The 21539-nt window shown below is 35.7% G+C and overlaps 1 protein-coding gene across 1 annotated transcript in view; it reads right to left on the bottom strand.

Moving 5' to 3' along the window:
• Positions 1-21539, bottom strand: part of LOC148956514 (metabotropic glutamate receptor 3-like) — a 222882-nt gene that overhangs the window by 63237 nt on the left and 138106 nt on the right. The window contains exon 10 of the mRNA XM_089108444.1: positions 16869-17058. Coding sequence (XP_088964570.1) covers positions 16869-17058 — 190 coding nt within the window. The remainder of the gene's footprint in view (positions 1-16868; positions 17059-21539) is intronic.

The following is a 21539-nucleotide window of genomic DNA, read 5'->3' on the forward strand; positions in this document are numbered from 1 at the left end:
CTCTACAGTAGGGCTCTCTGATAAGCTGAATATGATGGTGTGATTTTCATTAAGGTTCTATAACTTTTAGGGGGTCTTTCCCCCTTTTTTCGAAAATCAGCCAAATTTTCTCAGGCGCGTAACTTTTCATGGGTAGAACTAAATTTGATGAAGCTTATATATTTCCAATAAGCATTAAAATATGATTCTTTTGATGTATCTATTGGTATCAAAATACCGTTTTCTAGAGTTTTGGTTACTATTGAGCCGGGTCGCTCCTTACTTACAGTTCGTTACCACGAACTGTTTGATATATTTATCTTGACTTTCTGATCTTTCCTGAAATATAAAAAAAATACTGGTCGGAAATTCCCACTTTGATTTTTTCTATATTCAAGAAACTAAATTTCAAGACAATTCGAGAAACAAAATTCATCAAATAATCATTTAGAATGAAATCAAATTTCAAATTTAACATGTTGACTGGAAGCAAAGAAGAAGCAGCACAAGGGACTTTCAAAATCCCATACTGTCTGCCTTCTATTAATAATAATATATTCATTTTAATTACCAAGTCCAGAAACACAGAAGACCTGTGTCACACACGACTCAGAACAGACTCACAAACAGTCCCAAAGAAATATAGAGCACATTGTACGTGTATATGGAGGGGATCACTGTTCCATTGTAATTATAACTTATAAGTTAACTACGGATCCTGGGTCAATTACTTTATTGTAATGAAAGTTGGTCATCGTGGCTGTAACATCAGTGGAATAAGAATATTTTACGATATATGAAAACGGAATATTAAATAAATTTGTTTGGGAATGAAGCCCAAATTGTTGTGAAGTTCAGCTATATTAGAAACGTATCTGTTTTAACTGAGATTACTTTTTTATGCAACTTTTTTTCCACACTTCAATCAAATTGACAAAGATTGTGACAACTGATTTGGGGCCACTTCTAAAATCAGGGTGAAGATATAGCCCCAGCCACCACCACCCCAAACGACGCCTCTAGCTACTACTGCTGCTACTGCAATAATATTACTAATGCTACTACTGCTAATGCTAGTAACGGTAAGGCTACTACTATTTCTATTGCTATTCCTGCTACTGCTACTACTACTACTGCTACTAATACTATTAGTTTATCATCATGTTAACAGGATAAATTTTTGCAGACCCCCACATATAAATTGTGAACCCCCACTTTTCCATCAAGTCATCTTATCCTCGTTGAGTCTCTTGTGGTCCCTTGAGGTCCACCAGGACCACTTGGAAATTATCAGTCTAAACTCTAATGATTAAACAGCTAAAGGTAACGAGACTTGATTTCACATAAAATGAACTATCCCTCTACACACACATATTTTGAGAACTATCACTTAGTCGTAAATCAATTGGCTAAGCTAAACATCAGCTCTATCTTTTATGCCCAGGACAGACAGTAGCCATATTTATTGATGAAATAAAAACTACGCGCGACATAAGCATCAATTACGAATGGCGTCGGTAATTTCTGAACTAGAACTTTGTGCAACTTTCAATCATAAAAATGTTTATTGACCAATCAAAACTCTTATGCCAGAGTCAAAACTCTGGCATAATTTTTCGAATCTGGAAAAGATGAAAGCTTGGAAAAATAGTTTTTCGATCTGTAATATGGATCTGACAGAAGACAAAGAGACGTAGTATTATTAATAGGGAATTGGTGGGTAAGGATTAGTGGTGTTAAAATTTCTTCAAAGAAATATATTTCACTATTAGATTTCTACTTCTGAAATATACATCTGACGTTAGAACCGAGAAAAAATCTTAGGCATTAGTAAAACTGCGCATTTTTTTTATACAGATGCGAGTATGGTGTGGTTCAGACACCGTAAAGGATTTTACGCATACGGTGATTTTTTTATTATTCTCGAAGTATGCTTCAAATTAGCATTTCCTATTTGAAGGGTGAACATTTTTTCATTCGTGGCAACAATGGAGGTTTCGTCAAAAAAATGAAATAGTGTGGACTGTCATACATATTATGAGTCAAGGCGGAATCAAAAACACCAGGCCTTTGGCATAGCCTCTTGGCCTTGTCGATTGAGGACCTATGTTCAGATAATAAGATATTGCTGTTGGATTCCACCACCCAGAATGGGGCTGGTTTTATCTTTGCCGCTGTTGAAAAATATTTTGCCTGGGGTTTTTAATTCCACCTTGGCTCAACCTATGTATGACAATCCACACCATTTCATTTTGTTTGACGAAACCTCCATTGTTGCCCCCGTTAAAGGTCTCACGCAAGTTTTCAGGGAGACAGTTGAGATAAAAAAGCACATTCACCAAAAGGTAGCTCTCAATAGAGACACTGCAGAAAATTTTCCATGTCCCATTTATGATGAAATTATTAATCCTGATCGTTTTTACATACATCCACAAAATTATATTGTGCAATCAAAAGGAATCTCTGATAATAATCTAAGTGGAAAGTGATAAGCCTTTAAGAGTGCTTTACGTAAAATGAAAGTGTGAATTTCCATTTAGACTTGTCTTTTTTATTCATTTACCCTTTCACCGTTACTGAGATAGGATCGTCCAATTCTAGCTCTGTGGTTTTGTTTTAAGATTTGTTTTTTTTATGTTTTTATCAGTTTTATTCTGCTCTGAGGACACTCAAGCCGAGGTCTTAACCGAAATATTAGCATAATTTTTCATTTTTTTCACTGGCTGTTATTTCTCCTCGTTTTCTTCCTTTCTTCGCGCTTTTATGTTTTATCATGATTAGCCAATATGGCCTCAGAAATTATTCAAGCAAGAATTCATTTTTTTGTCACAAACATCCATATTTTTTAAGCGAACGCAACTCATTTTGAAGCATGGATTTGATTAGTTTCATATCGTTTCAAGCAGACCCACAGTTTGAAACGTTGAGTTGCATATTTTCTTCGATTTCAGAACATCAACACAGTTCATGCCCCACCATGACAATATATGGCTGACCCGTGATATCCCTGTCATACACATTGTCATACCTAATACTTTTTCGGATATTTTCTTGATAAAAGTTATCCAATTGCAACAGTGAAATATACTGAAAATTCATCGTAGAACAAGAAATCTAAAAGATGAAGACTAAGGCTTGAATTTTAAATACAAGTTTAATTATTAAATAAATTTACAAACACTATTAAAACACTTTATTCTTAGGGCACTCAAATCAATATTATACAGGTAGGAAAGGAATATTTCGATCTAAAAAGTTGTTTAATCGAGGATCATCTACATAAATATTGAGAAATTCGCTGTAAATATACCAACAACATCAAATATATAGTATTGCAAGAAAACCGAAGCTTTTAATCGATAGATCTTGTACTCACTCCCAATTTGGTCTGGGAACCTCTGTAATCTGACGAGAACAAGTATAGGCCGTATAATGTATTCAATATTTACCTGAATAAGCCTTTTCCTTATCCCCTGACAGACACAGAGACATACGCTCAGACAAACAGGCACAGAGAGTAAGAGAAAGAAAGAAAGAGAGAGAGAAAGAGAGAGAGAGAGAGAGAGAGAGAGAGAGAGAGAGAGAGAGAGAGAGAGAGAGAGAGAGAGAGAGAGAGAGACTCACACAAAGAGAAAAAACACACACACACAAGCGCACAAAGCCAGACACACAGGTACAGTTAGACGGGCAAACAGATGCTTAGACATAGAGGCAAGGTTAGAGAGAGCGACAAAAAACACACACAAACACACAGAGTCAGAAACAAAATCATACGAAGACAGAAACGGAACAGAGACAAACACACGCTGTGACACACAGGCATAGAGAGAAAGAGAGAGAGAGAGAAAGAGAGAAAACACACACACACAAGCACACAAAGTCAGAAACAAAGGCACACAAAGACAGGCAAATAGACGATCAGACCTCCGAGCATAGAGAGAGACCCAAAACACACACACTCAAACACACAGAGTCAGAGAAAGAGAGAGGCTAAAACATAGTCAGACACACAGCCACGGAGAGATAGAGACAATAAACAAACACAAACACACTGAGTCAGACACACAAACACAAAAAGAGAGACGTAGAGACAGACAAAGAGACAATCAGACACAAAGAAACAGAGAGAGAGAGAGAGAGAGAGAGAGAGAGAGAGAGAGAGGGGGGCAGAGAGGGATATAGACAACATACATACAAACACAAAGAGTTGGACGCGCAAACACAAAAGGACAGACACAGAGATAAGCAAACAGGCGCTAAGACGCACAAGCACGGTGAGAAAGAGAGAGAAAAAACCCACAAAGAATCAGACACACAAACACAGAAAGTCAGACACAGAGACAGACAGACAGACGCTCAGACATACAGGCACAGAGAGAGAGAGAAGAGAGAGAGAGAGAGAGAGAGAGAGAGAGAGAGGGGGGCAGAGAGGGATAGAGACAACATACATACAAACACACAGAGTTGGACGCGCAAACACAAAAGGACAGACACAGAGATAAGCAAACAGGCACTCAGACACACAAGCACGGTGAGAGAGAGAGAAAAAAAACCCACAAAGAGTCAGACACACAAACACAGAAAGTCAGACACAGAGACAGACGCTCAGACATACAGGCACAGAGAGAGAAGAAAGAGAGAGAGAGAGAGAGAGAGAGAGAGAGAGTGGGAGAGAGAGAGCGAAACAAAAAAAAACACCGTGCTTGGGTGTCTACGTTTCTGTTTGCCTGTCTCTGTGTATGTCTTTATGTGTTTATGTGTCTGACTCTGTGTTTGTTTGTCCTTCTCTCTCTCTCTCTCTCTCTCTCTCTCTCTCTCTCTCTCTCTCTCTCTCTCTCTCTCTCTCTCTCTCTCTCTCTCTCTCTTTTTCTCTCTCTGTGCCTGTGTGTCTGAGCATCTGTTTGTCTGTCTCTATGTCTGTCTTTGTGTGTTTGTGTGTCTGACTCTTTGTGTGTTTGTGTGTGTGTTTTGTCCCTCTCTTTCACTGTGCCTGTGTGTCTGTGCATCTATTTGCCTGTTTCTGTGTCTGTCTTTGTGTTTTTTTTGTCTGAATCTGTGTGTTTGTGTATGTTTTTGTCTCTCTCGATCAGAATGATGAACTTCCGTTGGAGTTGAGTTGGACAATGATCGATGAGGTCGTTGATAATAAATCAACATGATTTTATTTAAATCATGAATAAAATCAGATGTGTTTTTCAATGTGCAGTATCATCAAATTAAAATCAGAACAAATCGTATCAATTGGTTGGCCACTAAAACCTTTATGAGAATATGGATGTGAGACAGTAGTTTGTTATAGATCTCAATAAAGTTCTGAAAATTAGAGAAAACAAAATGACTATTATGATCCGTTTGAATTTTTTTACATGAATTTTGTCTATAAAAAATTTCAATGGCCTGAGCAACTTCAACGCCTCTCTTTGACCGCAATGGAATTGTATATGCATAATGACTATAAACACTGATTGCAAGTAGAATGTACTTGTACGGTGTATTGTGACGTTGTTGAATCTCATTTAGAGTTGGGAGTTCTGCTTGCATTATATGAAATGGGAAAAAGGCTTTAGATTTTCGATAATGATTAGCACGAAGTCTATGATTTCTATGCAGAGTGTAACTTGATTCATTTTGTAAATAGTCTTGTAAACTTTTAGTGTGAACACCAGTGACTTTGGAAAGAGTGGTGGGGGAACTTAAACTCCCCGCTTCACCAATATTTTCATAAACACCTTTCAGAACTTCAACCATTGTGAACGTAAACACGTAGTGTAACGTCCGCTACCCTTTTGTATACTACTTGTGGTTGGTTATGGGGGTGATGGTGACTTGATACGCTTTCACTTTTGTCTAGGTATCAAAGGTTTGCTCTTCCTCGCCATCATTGTCAAGTTTCTACTAGGTGTGCTAGTATTTTCAAAGATTGACTTAAAATCTTCTTCTTCTTCTTCTTCCTCTTCATATTTTAATGGTGTTGTTGTTGTTGTTGATGCATGTTCATTTAACTTTTTTAGAATTTGTCTATTGCTAATAAGACTTTTGGGGAAGTTTAATGTATTTAGAAATTTGTATAGATGAGCGTCAAATGATAATAGTCCTTTACGATTTGTAACCATATCATAGATTAAATCAAGTAGAGTATAGCTCTTGCCCTGAATTATAATCCCTTTCCCATTGCTATCAACTTGAATATGATCTTGACCACTTTCCATGAGATAAGTTAGGAGTCGTTTACTTTGTTACCGATATGAGTTGGGTATTATATTTCCAATTTTCAATAAAATTGAATTTAATTCCTCCGTATTTGATTTTTTACCGGCAGCAAACTCTTGAGGAAATGAATCTTTTTTGTGGTCAACGTCACTGGTCTTTGCACTATAGGGCTGGTGTTTATCCACTCGGCGAAGTGCATCTTGAAGTAAAAGCAGTTTTTTATCATCCTCAATATTCTCGTTGTCAATGAATTTACTCAGATTGTTCTCAAAGTGTTCCACGGGTGACAGAGCGAGTTCTACTGGAGTCAATTTATAGAGTTTTGCCATTCTCTCTAGAGAAAACTGTTTACAAGTCCTGGAATTATTGGCAAGTAAAAGTGTGAAAAAGCTACCGCCCGCCTGAAGAAGACGTTTCTTTTTAAAATTCTCTCCTTTATTTTTAGAGGCCAATGTACGTACAATGGAACGATGTTGCTTTGCCTGTTGCTTAACTACTTCTGGCAGTTGAACATTGCCTTCGGTCCAATTTAAACTAAGTTCAGATATTAGATTAATGAAATCATTGTGAATACAATTTTTGAGTATGGCTTTTGTAAGCGAGGGTTTTGAAGTGCTTAGAACTGAAAATAAATGTCTATTTTCATGTAGTTTCTTCAGTGTCATGATAGCAACTAATAGGTCTTTTTAGTGTTCACGGGGAGATATACTGTAATTTCATTGTCGAAAATATCTGTGACTACACGCAGATCCTCGGGTGTATTTTGATTAAGATCCAATAGGATATAGCCGTGGGGTTTATTAGTGGCCCTGATTGTATGCTGAGAGCAGAAATTTAGGGGTGCCGGGGTATATCTGTTTATTGAGAGTTATTAGCAAGCTAGAATCACGAACAACTCTGTAGATGATATAGTAGGTGCAGTTCAATGCAAGTGTTCGCATACATTTGCTCTGATGAAAGAGATTGTGTAGAACCAGAGTAAGCAAACAGTGAACAGTTGTAGCATTTCCTGGGACCATTGTTCAATAGATTCAGCCAGATTGTCAATAATCAACCAAGAGTTTGGTTCAATAATGGTGAAAACATCTAGTCCCTGTATGAATTGTATCGGCAACAATCCCGCCGTGCCAATTGCTTTTATTTTATCGTAGGACTCCTGCCAAATAATGTAACAATAATAGATTTTTTTTTCGGCTTTTCCACAAACATTTTATCGCAATTTTTAATTATTTTAGTTAAGAGTGTTGTTTTGCCTGACATTGACGGCCCACACAGAAACGATCTGAATGGTGTTTTAAATTGATACATGTTCCCTTCAACAGTTCACGTAGACAACTAACTGTAGACTATAGCTGTCCAATGACTAAATAATTTCCCTACTATTCCGTTCAAGAATGAAAAGAAGACGAATAAAGAATCATATTTTCTTTTAATATACACACATAAAAAAGTAACAACACTGAAAAAATACTACATTGAACACATTAAAGCACATTAAACATGAAAAAATACACTTTTTTAATTTATTTATAATAAAAAATACAACAATCACATAGGCACTAAAAAAAAAGACACTTTAATAAATGCACTTTTTTTTATTTGTTTATAAAAAATACAACTTTTATTAAAATAAGCACACACACACTTAAAATAATATCACTTTTATTTACAGCATTTGGTATTGGGTCCCCCGGGGGGCAGCCGCTGCGGTGGCCGGGAAGCGGGGGGCCCGCTGCGGCGGCCCGGGAAGCGCCGCGGGAAGCGCCACGGGCCGGGAAGTGAGGCCCACTGCGGCGGGCCGGGGCCGGAGGGGGCATTAAATAATGGAAATTGATCTGCCTTGCACACACAAGCACACATTGAAAATTGTTTGTGATAAAAAAAATTAAAAAAACCAAACAAAAAAACCTCCCACCCAATTTGTACTTTTTTAAATGAATTTAAGTTAATTTTTCTAGACCGAGTTGTTTTCTGTACTCTATACATTCAACTCGGTCTGAAATTAAATAATGACCGTGTGGTAGTACCTTCACACCATCCTCAAGTACATCGACTTCGTCCAATATGGCCGACATGGCATTTTTCTCAACTCCAACTGTGTCGTTTTTAAATTTTAAAGAACGAATTGCCTTGAATTTCGCTCACGGGACTAAACTACGTTCCACACAGTTTCTATAAACACTCATTTTGAAATTATTTTTTACAACGTGTTTAGGTACCCCCTTGCAATCTTGTTTGATATCCTTGTTATGTGTTTCCACAGAGTATTCCTTCGGTCCAGGAAACACATCACTGGATATCAGATCGCTACCCGTTTCAGATTTTAACATTAACAATTGATTTGGGGCCTGGCGTTTCACTAGCTCTGGGTAGCCGGATTCATCCCAATTAGTGCAGTCCATTCGTGAGCTAATGTACTCGCCATTTTCCAAATCATTCAATAGATTTTCAGTTTTGACTTTTAACAGGAATGAATCAGTGTCCCCGTATTACACTTGAACTTGTCCCTCAATCGGCCACTGCACCTTGCATACATTATAATAAAATAACAACATGAGTTTCTTAGATATTTCAGTTATTGCACTTCCGCCTGCTATATTTTTATTTAAAACAATGTTTATTTTCTTGCGATGTAGGAGCACAAAATCAGAGTCTCTGATTGTGAACGATGTGAAGTTTGGATCCGCAATGATTCGAGAACAATCTTTGGGATTGGTTACAATGTCAAATCGACTTCTGTTTCGTACGCTTTCGCACATTTTACCAAGAGCTGAGTTCAAAATGAGTTTATAGACTTCTTTTTCAGCTTTTGTTTTTGGTTGTGAACGCTTAGTGACAAAGGTGTCAATAAACGTTTTCATGTAAGGCTTTTGATCAAATTGGAGGGCTCTATGAATCTTTGTGACCTTGAAACCATTGGACACCATCCATTTCAATAGCACGTGATGATTAACGATATTTTGTTTCGGGTTGAGGTCGGCAATTAGTTTTTCTTTTGAAGGCATCCAGTGCATACTCCCATCTTCTAATAATGATAAATTGTAGGGACTCAGAGAGTCCTTACCCATAGATCAATTTATGCACGGAAAAACAAAGTTTTTTACCGAGTCATAGATATTCATGGGTATATCATTGTCAATTTAAAAAAACCATCCCTGTGCCCCATTCTCCTCAACAATAGCAATGTCAGGGAAATTCGAAGCACATGGATTGTCAAGCCATTTATAATTGCCAAACGGCAAACAGTAGTGAGAAATTGCCGATGGGTAAAGAGAATTCATATCCAAAAAACTGCGTCCGACTTTTCATCGGTGTGCTGTTCGGTCGGATCAGTTTTCATGATACGGTCCCCGTGAAAATAATACCCACCCCTCATTAATCTCTCTACAAACAGATGCTGATCCACATCGGCGATCAGACCTATTTCTTCTTTGCTGATTTTAAGTATCAAGTCCATCACCAGATGAGGAGTGGAAAATAAAAACCTAAATCCAACCCAAATTCCCCATAGTTTTTATCCGTATTTTTGCACACAATGTCCAGAAGAGTGAGTACGTCACTGGCCAAGTATAGTTTACAATAATCCCACCCATTTTTACATCCGCCCTTTGCCCAAGCCCTCTTAGCAAATTCGTAGTCGCTAGTGGTGGACTCACTCTATGTAAGAGAATTGTAAAAAGCTTCAATGGGTGGTAATGACACCTCATCTAGCCTCAAGCCAGAGTTGTAATAATCATATGGATATATACCCTTCCACGTTAATAAATCATACATTTAAACATTGGGGAAGCGCTGTTTGAGGTGGGGGATGCCATCAAAATTATCACTTTTGTGTACCTGAATCAACTGACTTAAGGACTTTGGGAAGAAGCTGAATCAGTCTAAAAACCGGATTTTAATCATTTACGTGTTATTCTTGACAAGCCTATATCGCATGCACACTAGAAGCGGTATCCTCTCTAACTATCTATGTGGGAATCTATATGAAAAAGAGTATTCTCTCTACGTGCCATCTACAACTTCACCTAAGAAGCTGTGGGTCGTCGCTAGACAATCACACTTTAAATCAGACTTGGCCCTTCGTATAAAAACAAGTACAAAATATTGCTGTCTAATGTTTAAATTTCATGGCTAGTGTGATACCCCTCTAAAGCACTCCCCCCCCGATGTAATTTCCTGCCACAAATGATCATGGTCGATCACCTTCCTCCTCCCTCCATTCCACACACCATCATCAAATTCTCCCTTGGAAACCCAACACATTTTACGATTTTTAATAGCCATTATGTCATCTGGTGATAGGAGCATAGGATAGTTTGTGTAACAAAGGCGAGAAATTGCACCGTTTTCTGTTTTGACTAGACTGACTAATGCCAAGCGCATGCAGTCTTCACTGTCACCCAACATCTCAACTACATCCAGCCCTTGCATGGTATTATTGGAATCTCGTTGCGCGTGAGCGTAAGAGACCCCTATGGCTTCATGTATTTTAACATGATTTGAATTTGACGAATCGTACACGTCTGTGAGTTTCTCTTCGCAGTCTAAAGCGATCTTATTGCTCTGTAGGAGCGTGTTTTGGAAATTTTTAAAACGTAAGATCGCTCAATCTGAGCTTACCGTCTCCACAGCCTGGTATCCATGACTTTTACAGTGTTTCATGTGATGCTTTAAGTTTAAATCAGTCCAAAATCTTGAGAGGCATGTTGGACAGTAATAACGTGCACTCTGTTTTTTACCCTCCCCCAAAACCCTACTAATATCGGTAATTGGATTAAAATGACCAACTGAATCAGGCTCTGTGGGTGGAGTGTATAGAAGCCACACCCAATGTCCCACTGATTCAATTGAAGGAGCCCTCACTGGAAATAATACCCCCTTCTTATCGGAACGGTGACCCTCCTCAAATTCGGTTTCATACTGTAACACCGTGATACCAATCTTTAAATATGCATTAGCCCGCTCGAAAATATCTATTCCTTTTACTGTCACGGGAAATTGACCATTTAAACAATTAAAATCTACTATTGGGAACTTTGAACCCTCCCTTTCATCCAACTTTTTCTTAGTGGCATCTTTTTGAAGTGGTCTGTAGGCGCCAATTATAAATGCATACTTGAAACACTGTAGCCTCGTATCGAAACAGATTCGTCATATCCCCATACATCACTCTAAATCTTAATAATATTTTAATTCAATTGCCCCCCCTCCCCCCAGCCCACCATTAAAAATAAAATACATTTTAAATCTACAAATATTAACATTTAAAAGTTCAATAAATACCCACTACCCCCCTCGTTATAATTTTCCCACTTAGTTGGAATGCTATTAACCCAATTTAGAAAAACCTCCTCATAATTTGATAAATGTGGGAGAATTTCCAACATCTCTGTGCGCAAGTATTTCGAATACAGCTCGCTCGCATTTTCATTTAAAAAAATATTTTTAGTGCTATTGATAATTTTAAACTGACCCCACCCACCACATCCCCATCTGTTGTTCAAGAATGGCTCGAATATTATTATTATATAAATGTGTAATGGCCTGGGGATCTGTTGTTATATCCCCCGACACTAGAGAGTTAAAGGGGTCACCGAATTTGGCACTGTAGACCTTTGTGTGGTGCAAGGCAGAGTTGGAAAGAAAAAATCTGGAAGAGGGGGTGCTTGTGATGTTGCTGTATCTTTATTACTACTACTACTAGTCGTATCATTAACCAGAATGGTGGGGGGTGACATAGAATTGTCAATAGCACCACCCCCAGTCTGTTCAATTGCATTGGATGGAGGTGGCATGAAGTCCTCTAAGTCAGTTAGTATATATTCCAGGGTGTTTGGGGATAGCTGATCAAGCCAGCTTTTGTTTCCCTCTGACGTAATTTCTTTATGAGGACCTTGTTCAGATGCACTACTACTAACATCGCCTAAATGTTATCGCATAAATATATCTGTCCATTCCGGGTCCTCCACCATGTCAATGTCACAAGTTAAATCGTCTAGGCTGGCCATGTCCCCAAAACAATCATTTATAAAAACCCTATGTAATTCCATATTGTCTAGAACTAATGTAGGTTCATCTATAAACTCTATTGGTGATGCTAGGATTGGTTCAGCTCAACTAAAAGTTGATGTTTCAAGACCCAATGAAGATGGCGCTGCTAATTCATTAATCAATAGAAAAAAGGGTTTATTTTCTACGTGAAATAACCATTATTTTATAAAGTTGAAAAACCATGTTCATTTTTTATCCCACCCACAAAACTCAATTCCTCCTAGCATTATTTTAACTAAATACTTGCCTCCATCCCCTCCCCAGAAAGATAAGAAATAAGCAAAACACTATTTATGCTGAATCATTTCTAGTCGTGTGTTTACCAGGATATTGAATAAGTACCATTTTTAACCCCACCCACAAAGCTCAATTCTTCCTAGCATTATTTAAACTAAATACTTGCCCCCACCCCCAGAAAGTTCAGAAAGACGCAATACCCTATTTATGCTGAAGTATTTCCAGTCGTATGTTTACCAGGATATTGAATAAGTACCATTTTTCACCCGACCCATAAAACTCAATTCCTCCTAGCATTATTTAAGTAAATTCTTGCCTCCATCCCCCCCAGAAAGTTCAGAAAGACGTAATACCCGATTTATGCTGAAGCATTTCTAGTCGTATATTTTCCAGGATATTGAATAAGTATCATATTTCACCCCACCCACAAAGCTCAATTCTTCCTAGCATTATTTTAACTAAATACTTGCCTCCACCCCCAGAAAGTTCAGAAAGACGCAATACTCTATTTATGCTGAAGTACTTCTAGTCGTATGTTTACCAGGATATTGAATAAGTACTATTTTTCACCCCACCAACAAAACTCAATTCCTCCAAGCATTATGTTAACTAAATACTTGCCTCCACCCCCACCCCCAGAAACTTCAGAAAGACGCAATAACCTAATTATGCTGAAGCAATTTTAGTCGTATGTTTACCAGGATATTGAATAAGTACCATTTTTCACCCCACCCACAAAACTCAATTCCTCCTAGCATTATTGTAACTAAATACTTGCCTCCACCCCCACCCCCAGAAAGTTCAGAAAGACGCAATACCCGATTTATGCTGAAGCATTTCTAGTCGTATGTTTACCAGGATATTGAATAAGCACCATTTTTCACCCCACTCACAAAACTCAATTCCTCCTAGCATTATTTTAACTAAATACTTGCCCCCACCTCTCCCCAGAAAGTTTGGAAAGACGCAATACCCTATTTATGCTGAAGCATTTCTAGTCGTTTGTTTACCAGGATATTGAATAAGTACCGTTTTAACCCCACCCACAAAACTCAATTCCTCCTAGCATTATTTAAGTAAATACTTGCCTCCACCCCCACCCCCCGAAAGTTCAAAAATAAGCAAAATAGTGTTTTCTTTGAAATTCAAAAATTAACTTATATTCAGCTATCTCTGAGGGGGGCAGAGAAATTTAAAACACTGGTTGGGGGATTAATATTTTAATATCTCTGATACACACACTCTTAGAGTGTTGAAAAAAAATGACGAAAAGAAAAGACTAAAAAATGATGGAAAGAAATAGGTAGATATTTCCATAATAAGGTAAAAGGTAGAGGTAAAATACCTACATTTCCAAATTCAGACTGCACTTGTGTGCCTGAAGCTCCTAACAAAGCATGAAGGGGGATGTCCTCACGATCTTGAGTAGACGGGGCTGATGCATTATGAGAAGCTAACCACTCTCTTTTCAATTTTCTGCCAGGTTGCATAGAGGTTTGCGTAGAGTTGACACTGGCGTGAAAGGCTCCTGACATTAAAAGTTGTGTGGTCATTGGCTGGTCCTGAGCATGTGTAAGTGAACCAGCATATCTGATGATGGAGGGCCTTGCAGCTTGCATCGATGTGACATCGTTCCCTCTTGCTCTCTTTTCAGGGGGAGAGTAATTGTAGGAATCCTCCTCCTTAAAAAAAGAAGAAAAATTTAGATTGAAATAATGATTCCTCTTTTACAGATAAATTGCCCTCTAAAGTTGATTCTGATGATTGTAACGCTCTATCTATTAGTGCTTTAGATATATTAAAAAAAAGCTTCTCAAGTAAAATTTTGAAAATTTTGAGTTTGGGGGGAAGGGGGGGATTTCAAAAACATCTTCCCATAATATAAATTATCCTCTAAAGTTGATTCTGAGTTTAGTGTACTATTCTTTAATTAACGATTTTAATATCAACTTTTTTTTAGCATACTATAACGATAGACCCTTATTTTGAATTGACAACATTGTTCAAAGAACACTTATGCTTTGCATTTCAAAAGGATTTACTCTCGTTTAATTTGAGCCAAAAAACGAATCTCTTTTTCAAAGTGTCCCTAATCACATGTGGCATTAATCCATGCCGATAAGACATCCGTCTGAAGTCTGTTTCTGGAACCGTCCTTTTTCTAACAGAATTAAAGACAGGTGGTTTTATTTAGACTGGAAATGTTTGCAAACTCTATTTTTGATAATGGGAATAAGGATATTTTTTTAAGGAAAGAACTATTTCTAAGGAATGAATTAAAGTTGTAAACAGAGGGGTGGGGGAGATGAGGTTTACATAATAGAAAAGAGCATATTTTACGTTTTCTATCGACTATAATCTTCATATTGTAGAATTTGTATTGTTGGGGGGAGGGCTATGCCCCCCCTGAAATTCGAATTTACTGGAGGGATGGTAAAATTATTTTATTTGGGAATAAATTAAGAAATTTACTAGACTGTACTCACATTATAAATCGAAGTAGGCATAACTTTAAATTCAATAATATTTAATGTATTATCAACGATATGCTAAAACATTATGGAAATTTAATCGTGATTCAAGGTCATTATATACAAAATCTTAAGGACGAATGAAAATAACTTCTATCTGGTTGAATCCAATCACCAGTCAAGTTACCGTATATGGAGCAACCTCCGATGTCTCTGATTGGCTCCCTAAAAAACGGATGTTGCCTCAAAAACCTCTCTAGTTGTGTTATATAATCTCGACTATACTCTCAAAACATGTTGGAACACTTAATAGGTTTGCCAGCTGTTTTTTAAAATGTGCACGTGAAGCTACGCTGCATATTCTTGTACAGTTGATATCAATAACAAAAAGCCAGTCTGATTGTCTAATACAATCTCGACTATACTCTCAAAACATGTTTGACCACTTTATAGGTAAGGGGTTGGTCGCTTTTTGCAATTTGCACGCGAAGCTACACTGTATATTCTTGTAGGGTTGGATGTAGGGTTTCAATCAATAGATAGGTTACTACTTATATCAGCTTGATGGACCTATATTGGTATTATAAAAAACAATCGTATTAATTTCAAGAGCTTTTGTGTTTGTGTTTGTTCGTTTTGAGTTTAGATTAAAGATCAGTTTTTTTTCGGTACATTGTAAATTCATTATTGGCTTTATTTTTATGATGTCTAATATCTGTTTCTTTTAACTTTTATTTTATTGTTCGTTTTAAATTTTAATCCTGCTCCTCACTTTCAGATGAAAAACTTTAATTTTTATTTAATTCTTGATCGTATTCTAAATAAAGCCGAGATATCCAGTTTACCCTCCACAGAAAGGTTCTCTAAACAATTCAATTCCAGTAAAATTAGCCCCGAACAATTAACATTGTCTTCTCCATATATAAATTGAGACGACAAAGAGTAAGTAAGACAAATAAAAATAATTTTGTATAAAAATTCTAGCAAGTTCCCTTAGTGTTAAAATTTCACCTGAAAAGTTCACCTCTCGGAAACTTCTTTTCCCATGGAAAACTCTTCACGTTGATAATCCACGGGGAGGACTATAACGTAGAGAACGGGGAAGACTAAATAAATACAATAGCTTATGTAAACAATAGAAAAATTTAATAACATGGAGACCTTTCCTTAGAGACTGTGGAAGGTCATGTTATCTTGAAAGATATAGATATTGAACTTTTCAACTATGCTGAACAATATGGTTATGTTAAAATTTTGATCGAACGACTTTGTTGGAAAAGGGGCTTGGGAGGGGGGCTAGATGCCCTCCAAACTTTTTGGTCACTCGAAAAGAGCCCCAGAACTTTTAATTTGTCTTCGAATGAGCCCTTTTGAGATATTCGTTGACTTTAAAATTCGATGCCATCACCACTGTAAAAAAAAGTAAGCACGCATCTGTGATCTTTATTTTGTAAAAAAAACCTTATTTTTGAAGATGGGAGCTGGAAACCTCTTCAGCAAAGTTTTTTTATGCGCTGAATCAGATGCTGTGGTTGTCATGAAAGTTTCTTGACTTTTAGAGGGTGTTTCCCCACTTTTTGAGAACCAGGCAAATTTTCTCAGGCTTGTAGCCTTTGCTAAGTAAAACTAAACTTAATGAATCTTATATATCTTGAATCAGCTTAAGGAAATCAATTCTTTTGACGTATCTATTGATATAAAATTCCGTATTTTAAAGTTTCAGTTGCTATTGATCCACGTCGCTCCTTACTTACAGTTCGTTACCACAAACTGTTTGATATCACATACATACCACGGTTGATTTCAAGCAGTTTCTACATAGTCAACATTCATCTAAATAATGAATCTTTTTTTTTTTATTAAACTGTGATGTTGTATTGTAGTATTTTATATCTCAAAATCTAAATTATATTAACCTACCTGTTAAACATATGACCATAACACTGATGGCTATAGGGCTGCTGTAACTCATAAATTCTGGTTCGAGAGGAATGCAGTGACCTCTTTCGTTACTTGGCTTTTGTCCCCAGGGACATCCTTCACATTGATCATTTCGGATAATATCAAACTCTCCGCACTGTCGACATTTCGGACAACAAGTGTTAAAGAACTGAAACAGATTTCACGAAAAAGAGCTTCTCAAAAAAGAACATAAACATACAGTACTCCATATGAAATTTCTTCCTATATTGAAGAGCTTTTTTTATTTATTCATTAAAACATTAGTAAATTCCAAACGCTACTAATTTTTTGAGAAAATACTATTGTTTGTATATAGTTATATGTATATATGTACATAAATACAAAGTATACACACACATATATATATATATATATATATATATATATATATATATATATATATATATATATATATATATATATATATATATATATATATATATATATATATATATATATATATATATATATATATATATATATATATATATTATATATATATATATATATATATATATAAATTCATCTAAATATGAAATGTAAGCAAAGAGCAACTTTGTCAAAAAACGCAATTCGATACCAAAAAATGCGTCAAAAGACTTTCCCTTTCTTACAATTAGCAATAAAAAGGTAATATATCGACAAAATATTCATTCGTTTCATTTCTTATTTGCAAACAAACGAAATTTATTGTGTTACTTATTTGTTTTCCAAGAGGTGGTAATATAGAACTATTGGTTGTACGATATTGGGAGAAACTCATTCAAGCTGAAATTATATTATTACTGCCCATTTTATATAGCAAAAGGTATCATACAACGGTAATGTAACGATCTCTATTTTTGTGCTGCAATAAAAATTTTTTGCCTCAAAATATCCATTTCTGCTAATTTGAGCCACGAAAGAAAAATCAGAAATTAAATATTAAATAATAAAAATCTATATAACATTCCTCTAGATTTTTCTGGCTATTCCTGTGGTATGGTGCTGTGTTCGTTCCAAAACATATACATAGGCTACACAAAATGAAAGGCTGATATACAAAACTTGCATGCCGTTTTAATAACGTTTGCACGATATTACATCATTGCGGATCAGCTATTGGGGGAGGAGGAAAGACAGTGGGTCTTTTTGTGGGGAAAGAGGGGGATGAAGCCTTAAAAAGGGCATTCTTAGGGCCGAATATTCCTGTTTTTAGTAAGAGTCCTTTCCATATGGAGAGTGCATATTACGTCTAGCACTTCTTGATTTGAAAAAAAAAAAATGTATTTGGGTCAAGCATGTAACATGGTGCACTATAAAGGGAGAACGACTGCATTGTTATTACACAAATATTCTTAGCGTAAAGCAATAGATTAGATTTACACAGATCTGCTAGACAGTTCAATGGGTGTCGCATGGTAAAAATAGAGGACATTGAGAATTGTTGGGCATGTTATGTAAATCTAGTTTTTATGTAAATCTTTGTGTATAGATATATGTAAGAAACTCATGCATTTATAATTTTTGATAATTTGATTCGTTGAAATGGGTCAATTGGCTTATTTTTAATTCAATTGAAAAATATTTTTCTAAGAAACAGAAATTTTCAAAGAAAAGCAAAGAGCCATATGAAAACCTAAAACTATCAGAAATATAGTAACATTTTAAAACAAACAGAAATTACTATTAATCAATTAATGAAACCTAAGCGGATAGAAGTTACAAGGATTCGAAACTCTTAGGGGCTGTCAGTTTGATAGGAGCGCGTGACTCCATACCGCAAGTTACAACCCATCCAGAAATAAGGTGCAATTCCTGTATTTAGGCCCCATTTTCTTGTAAATCAATGTAGTTTTTTTAGTTGTTTTGGCCAACTGAGGTCCTCGTGAATCAAAACTGGGTTCAAAGAACCCCGTTTTGGGGGTCTGTGCCTCAAACATTTTTTTTAAATTTTGCACTTGGTCAAGAAACTTGTGGGAGTTTTATGGACCTCTTCGTATGGATATGAATATTTTTTCTCTATTTGTCATGTTCATTTTCGTCCTCTTGACACGAGAACTTTCTTCTGAGCCCATCAGAAGAAAAACTCTTTGGCCTTTTTTGATCCCATATTTGTAGTCCCTTACCATCATTTTTTATTTACATTTTGTTCCCCTTGGCCAAGGAACTCATGGCTTAAAGTTTAAAACTAATCAACGACAGCAAATTGTCCGGTCCATTCCAGGGCTAACGAACAACTTACTCTCTTAAAAAAACCTTCAATCGTGGTGATGATTCTAGAAGATTTTCAGCAAACATTGACCAAAGTTTTCGGACCATGCTTCAATTTATGGAAGTCTGGGCCCCAGGTAAAAAACAAAACAAAGACATTTTAGACCTTTTTATGGGAGGATGGTAGTAAATTTTCTTCACATTTCTTTCTTGTGCCCAAAAACTTGATTATGTAAGTTTCAAGCCAGTCCAAAAAAGCGGTTGTTTCTAGTGGCCCTATTTTTGGGAGACCCATGCGTATCCTTGACCCAGGGACTTACCATTTTAAGTTTCGAGTTCTTCAGAAAAAAGTATTTTGGCTCTTTTCAGCCTATATTTAAAGGGAGAGGAACTAATATTTTTGTCCCGTTTTCAGGGCTTATGTTTTAGTTTATTAGGTTCTTTTTAGCCCAAGTTTTCAAGCTGTAACTTTGAAAATAAGTAGGTGTGAAAAATTGGTTGGATCTTCTCATGACCTTCTATCATTTCCCCACTTGCAATTTTTTTTTTCAAAGCATAGTTATTCTAAAGCTGAACTTCTGTGTAAAGAAACCGTATTTTGGGGCGTGATCTACCCTCATTTATATTACACTGATTATGATGTTAAAAGGAATATGAATATTATGAAGGAGCAGAAAAAAAACAAAAAAAAACAGTTGTCTTCTAATAAAAGTTATGAACAACACTGTTATTTAAAATAAACAGATATTATCCAATTGGATAGGGCAGTTGCAACCTCGTCCTTGAATTCTCACTCTTTACGCTAAAGTAGCTTCTTTTCGCTACTTCAAGAATGAATAATTTTACTTAAGAGCAGTGTGATAAAGAGTTTAGAAAAAAAAATATTACACAGCCTTGAGAATAAAAGAGTTCATTTATTCTAATTTGATTGAAATAATCAAATTGATAGCTCGAAGGTTTTGAAACGAAATTGGTGAGCAAAGTACCTTTAAGTTTCCGTTGGTTATGCACAACTATCAAATGCTTTTAGCATATCACTTACCAAACTTTAGCGTAAGGATTGAGGTCTATTGGGTATTAGTCCCTCTTCATCTATTGACAAATTTAATGACATTTATGACATTAGAAATTGAAACACGAATAGTACTGCTGCCTGAAGTTTGATTTTATTGTTATGTGGTTTTATTGATTGTCATTAGCTCTGAATGTATTTGAGTTAAAATTCAATTTTGTACTTTTGACATTCTTGCTGTTTCTGAAAATTGCAAGTTACGAATTTTAAATTTTGGAAATTGTGAAAGATCAAACGACAAATATTCCAAAGGCAGAGATAAAAACATGATTTGCTTTTAACTTCTGCCTATTTACTCACTCTAAAGAGCAATCCGGAGCAAAAATACTAGGTAACATAATCAACTTGTTTTTAAACTGGTTGTCATAGCTCGTTTGGTTATCCTGTAAGAAATATGAAACCTTTAGTTCCTGAACGAAATTCAAATATTCGGTGAATAAAATACAAGTTAAATACACATGAATACTATAAAAGGGGAGCCAACACATGTACCTGGGATTGGCCTTAAGCTGTGAGGTTCTAGTCGAAAGCAAAAAGATAAGAATTGATTTCCAGGCACATTGACACACGTACACACACACACACACACTTACACGCGTACACACACACACACAAACACACAAACAAGCGTACACACATACACGCATATATACAATCACACAAACTCAAAAACACACATACACACTGACACACATATACATGCCCTAAATGTGAGGAGAGCTACCGTCTCCTGAAACTCGACTCTTTAAATCGAATTTCGAACTTCGCAAAAAATGGTTCAATAAACAATATATATATATATATATATATATATATATATATATATATATATATATATATATATATATATATATATATATATATATATATATATATATATATATATATATATATATATATATATATATATATATATATATATATATATATTTTTTTTTATATATATATATTATATATATATATATATTATATATATATATATATATATATATATATATATATATATATATATATATAATAATAATATATAATATAATATATATTGAAAACCCCTCATATACAATAAATGTACAATGACAGAGTATACAAAAATACGAAAAGAGGGAACAAAACGATAATAATAACAACAAAAGCAACAACTTCTTAAATAGTATACAAAATAGTACGAAAAGTGGAAACTGAAAGATAGCATACTCAAAGATTACAACAGAAACAACAACTTCTTCGAAAATAGCAATAAAGACAACAACTTTTGAAAGGAGAAAAAAATAAAAAAAAATAAAAAAAAAAATAAAAAGGGAAACAAAAGGGAAAATTAAACAAGCAAACTTGCCCACTCGTGCTTTAGAATTGCTGGTTTTGTT

This window comes from Artemia sp. Qi Xiang Cuo, chromosome 1 (genome assembly GCF_049724085.1).
Source record: "Artemia sp. Qi Xiang Cuo chromosome 1, ASM4972408v1, whole genome shotgun sequence".
NCBI classification, from domain to species: Eukaryota; Metazoa; Arthropoda; class Branchiopoda; order Anostraca; family Artemiidae; genus Artemia; species Artemia sp. Qi Xiang Cuo.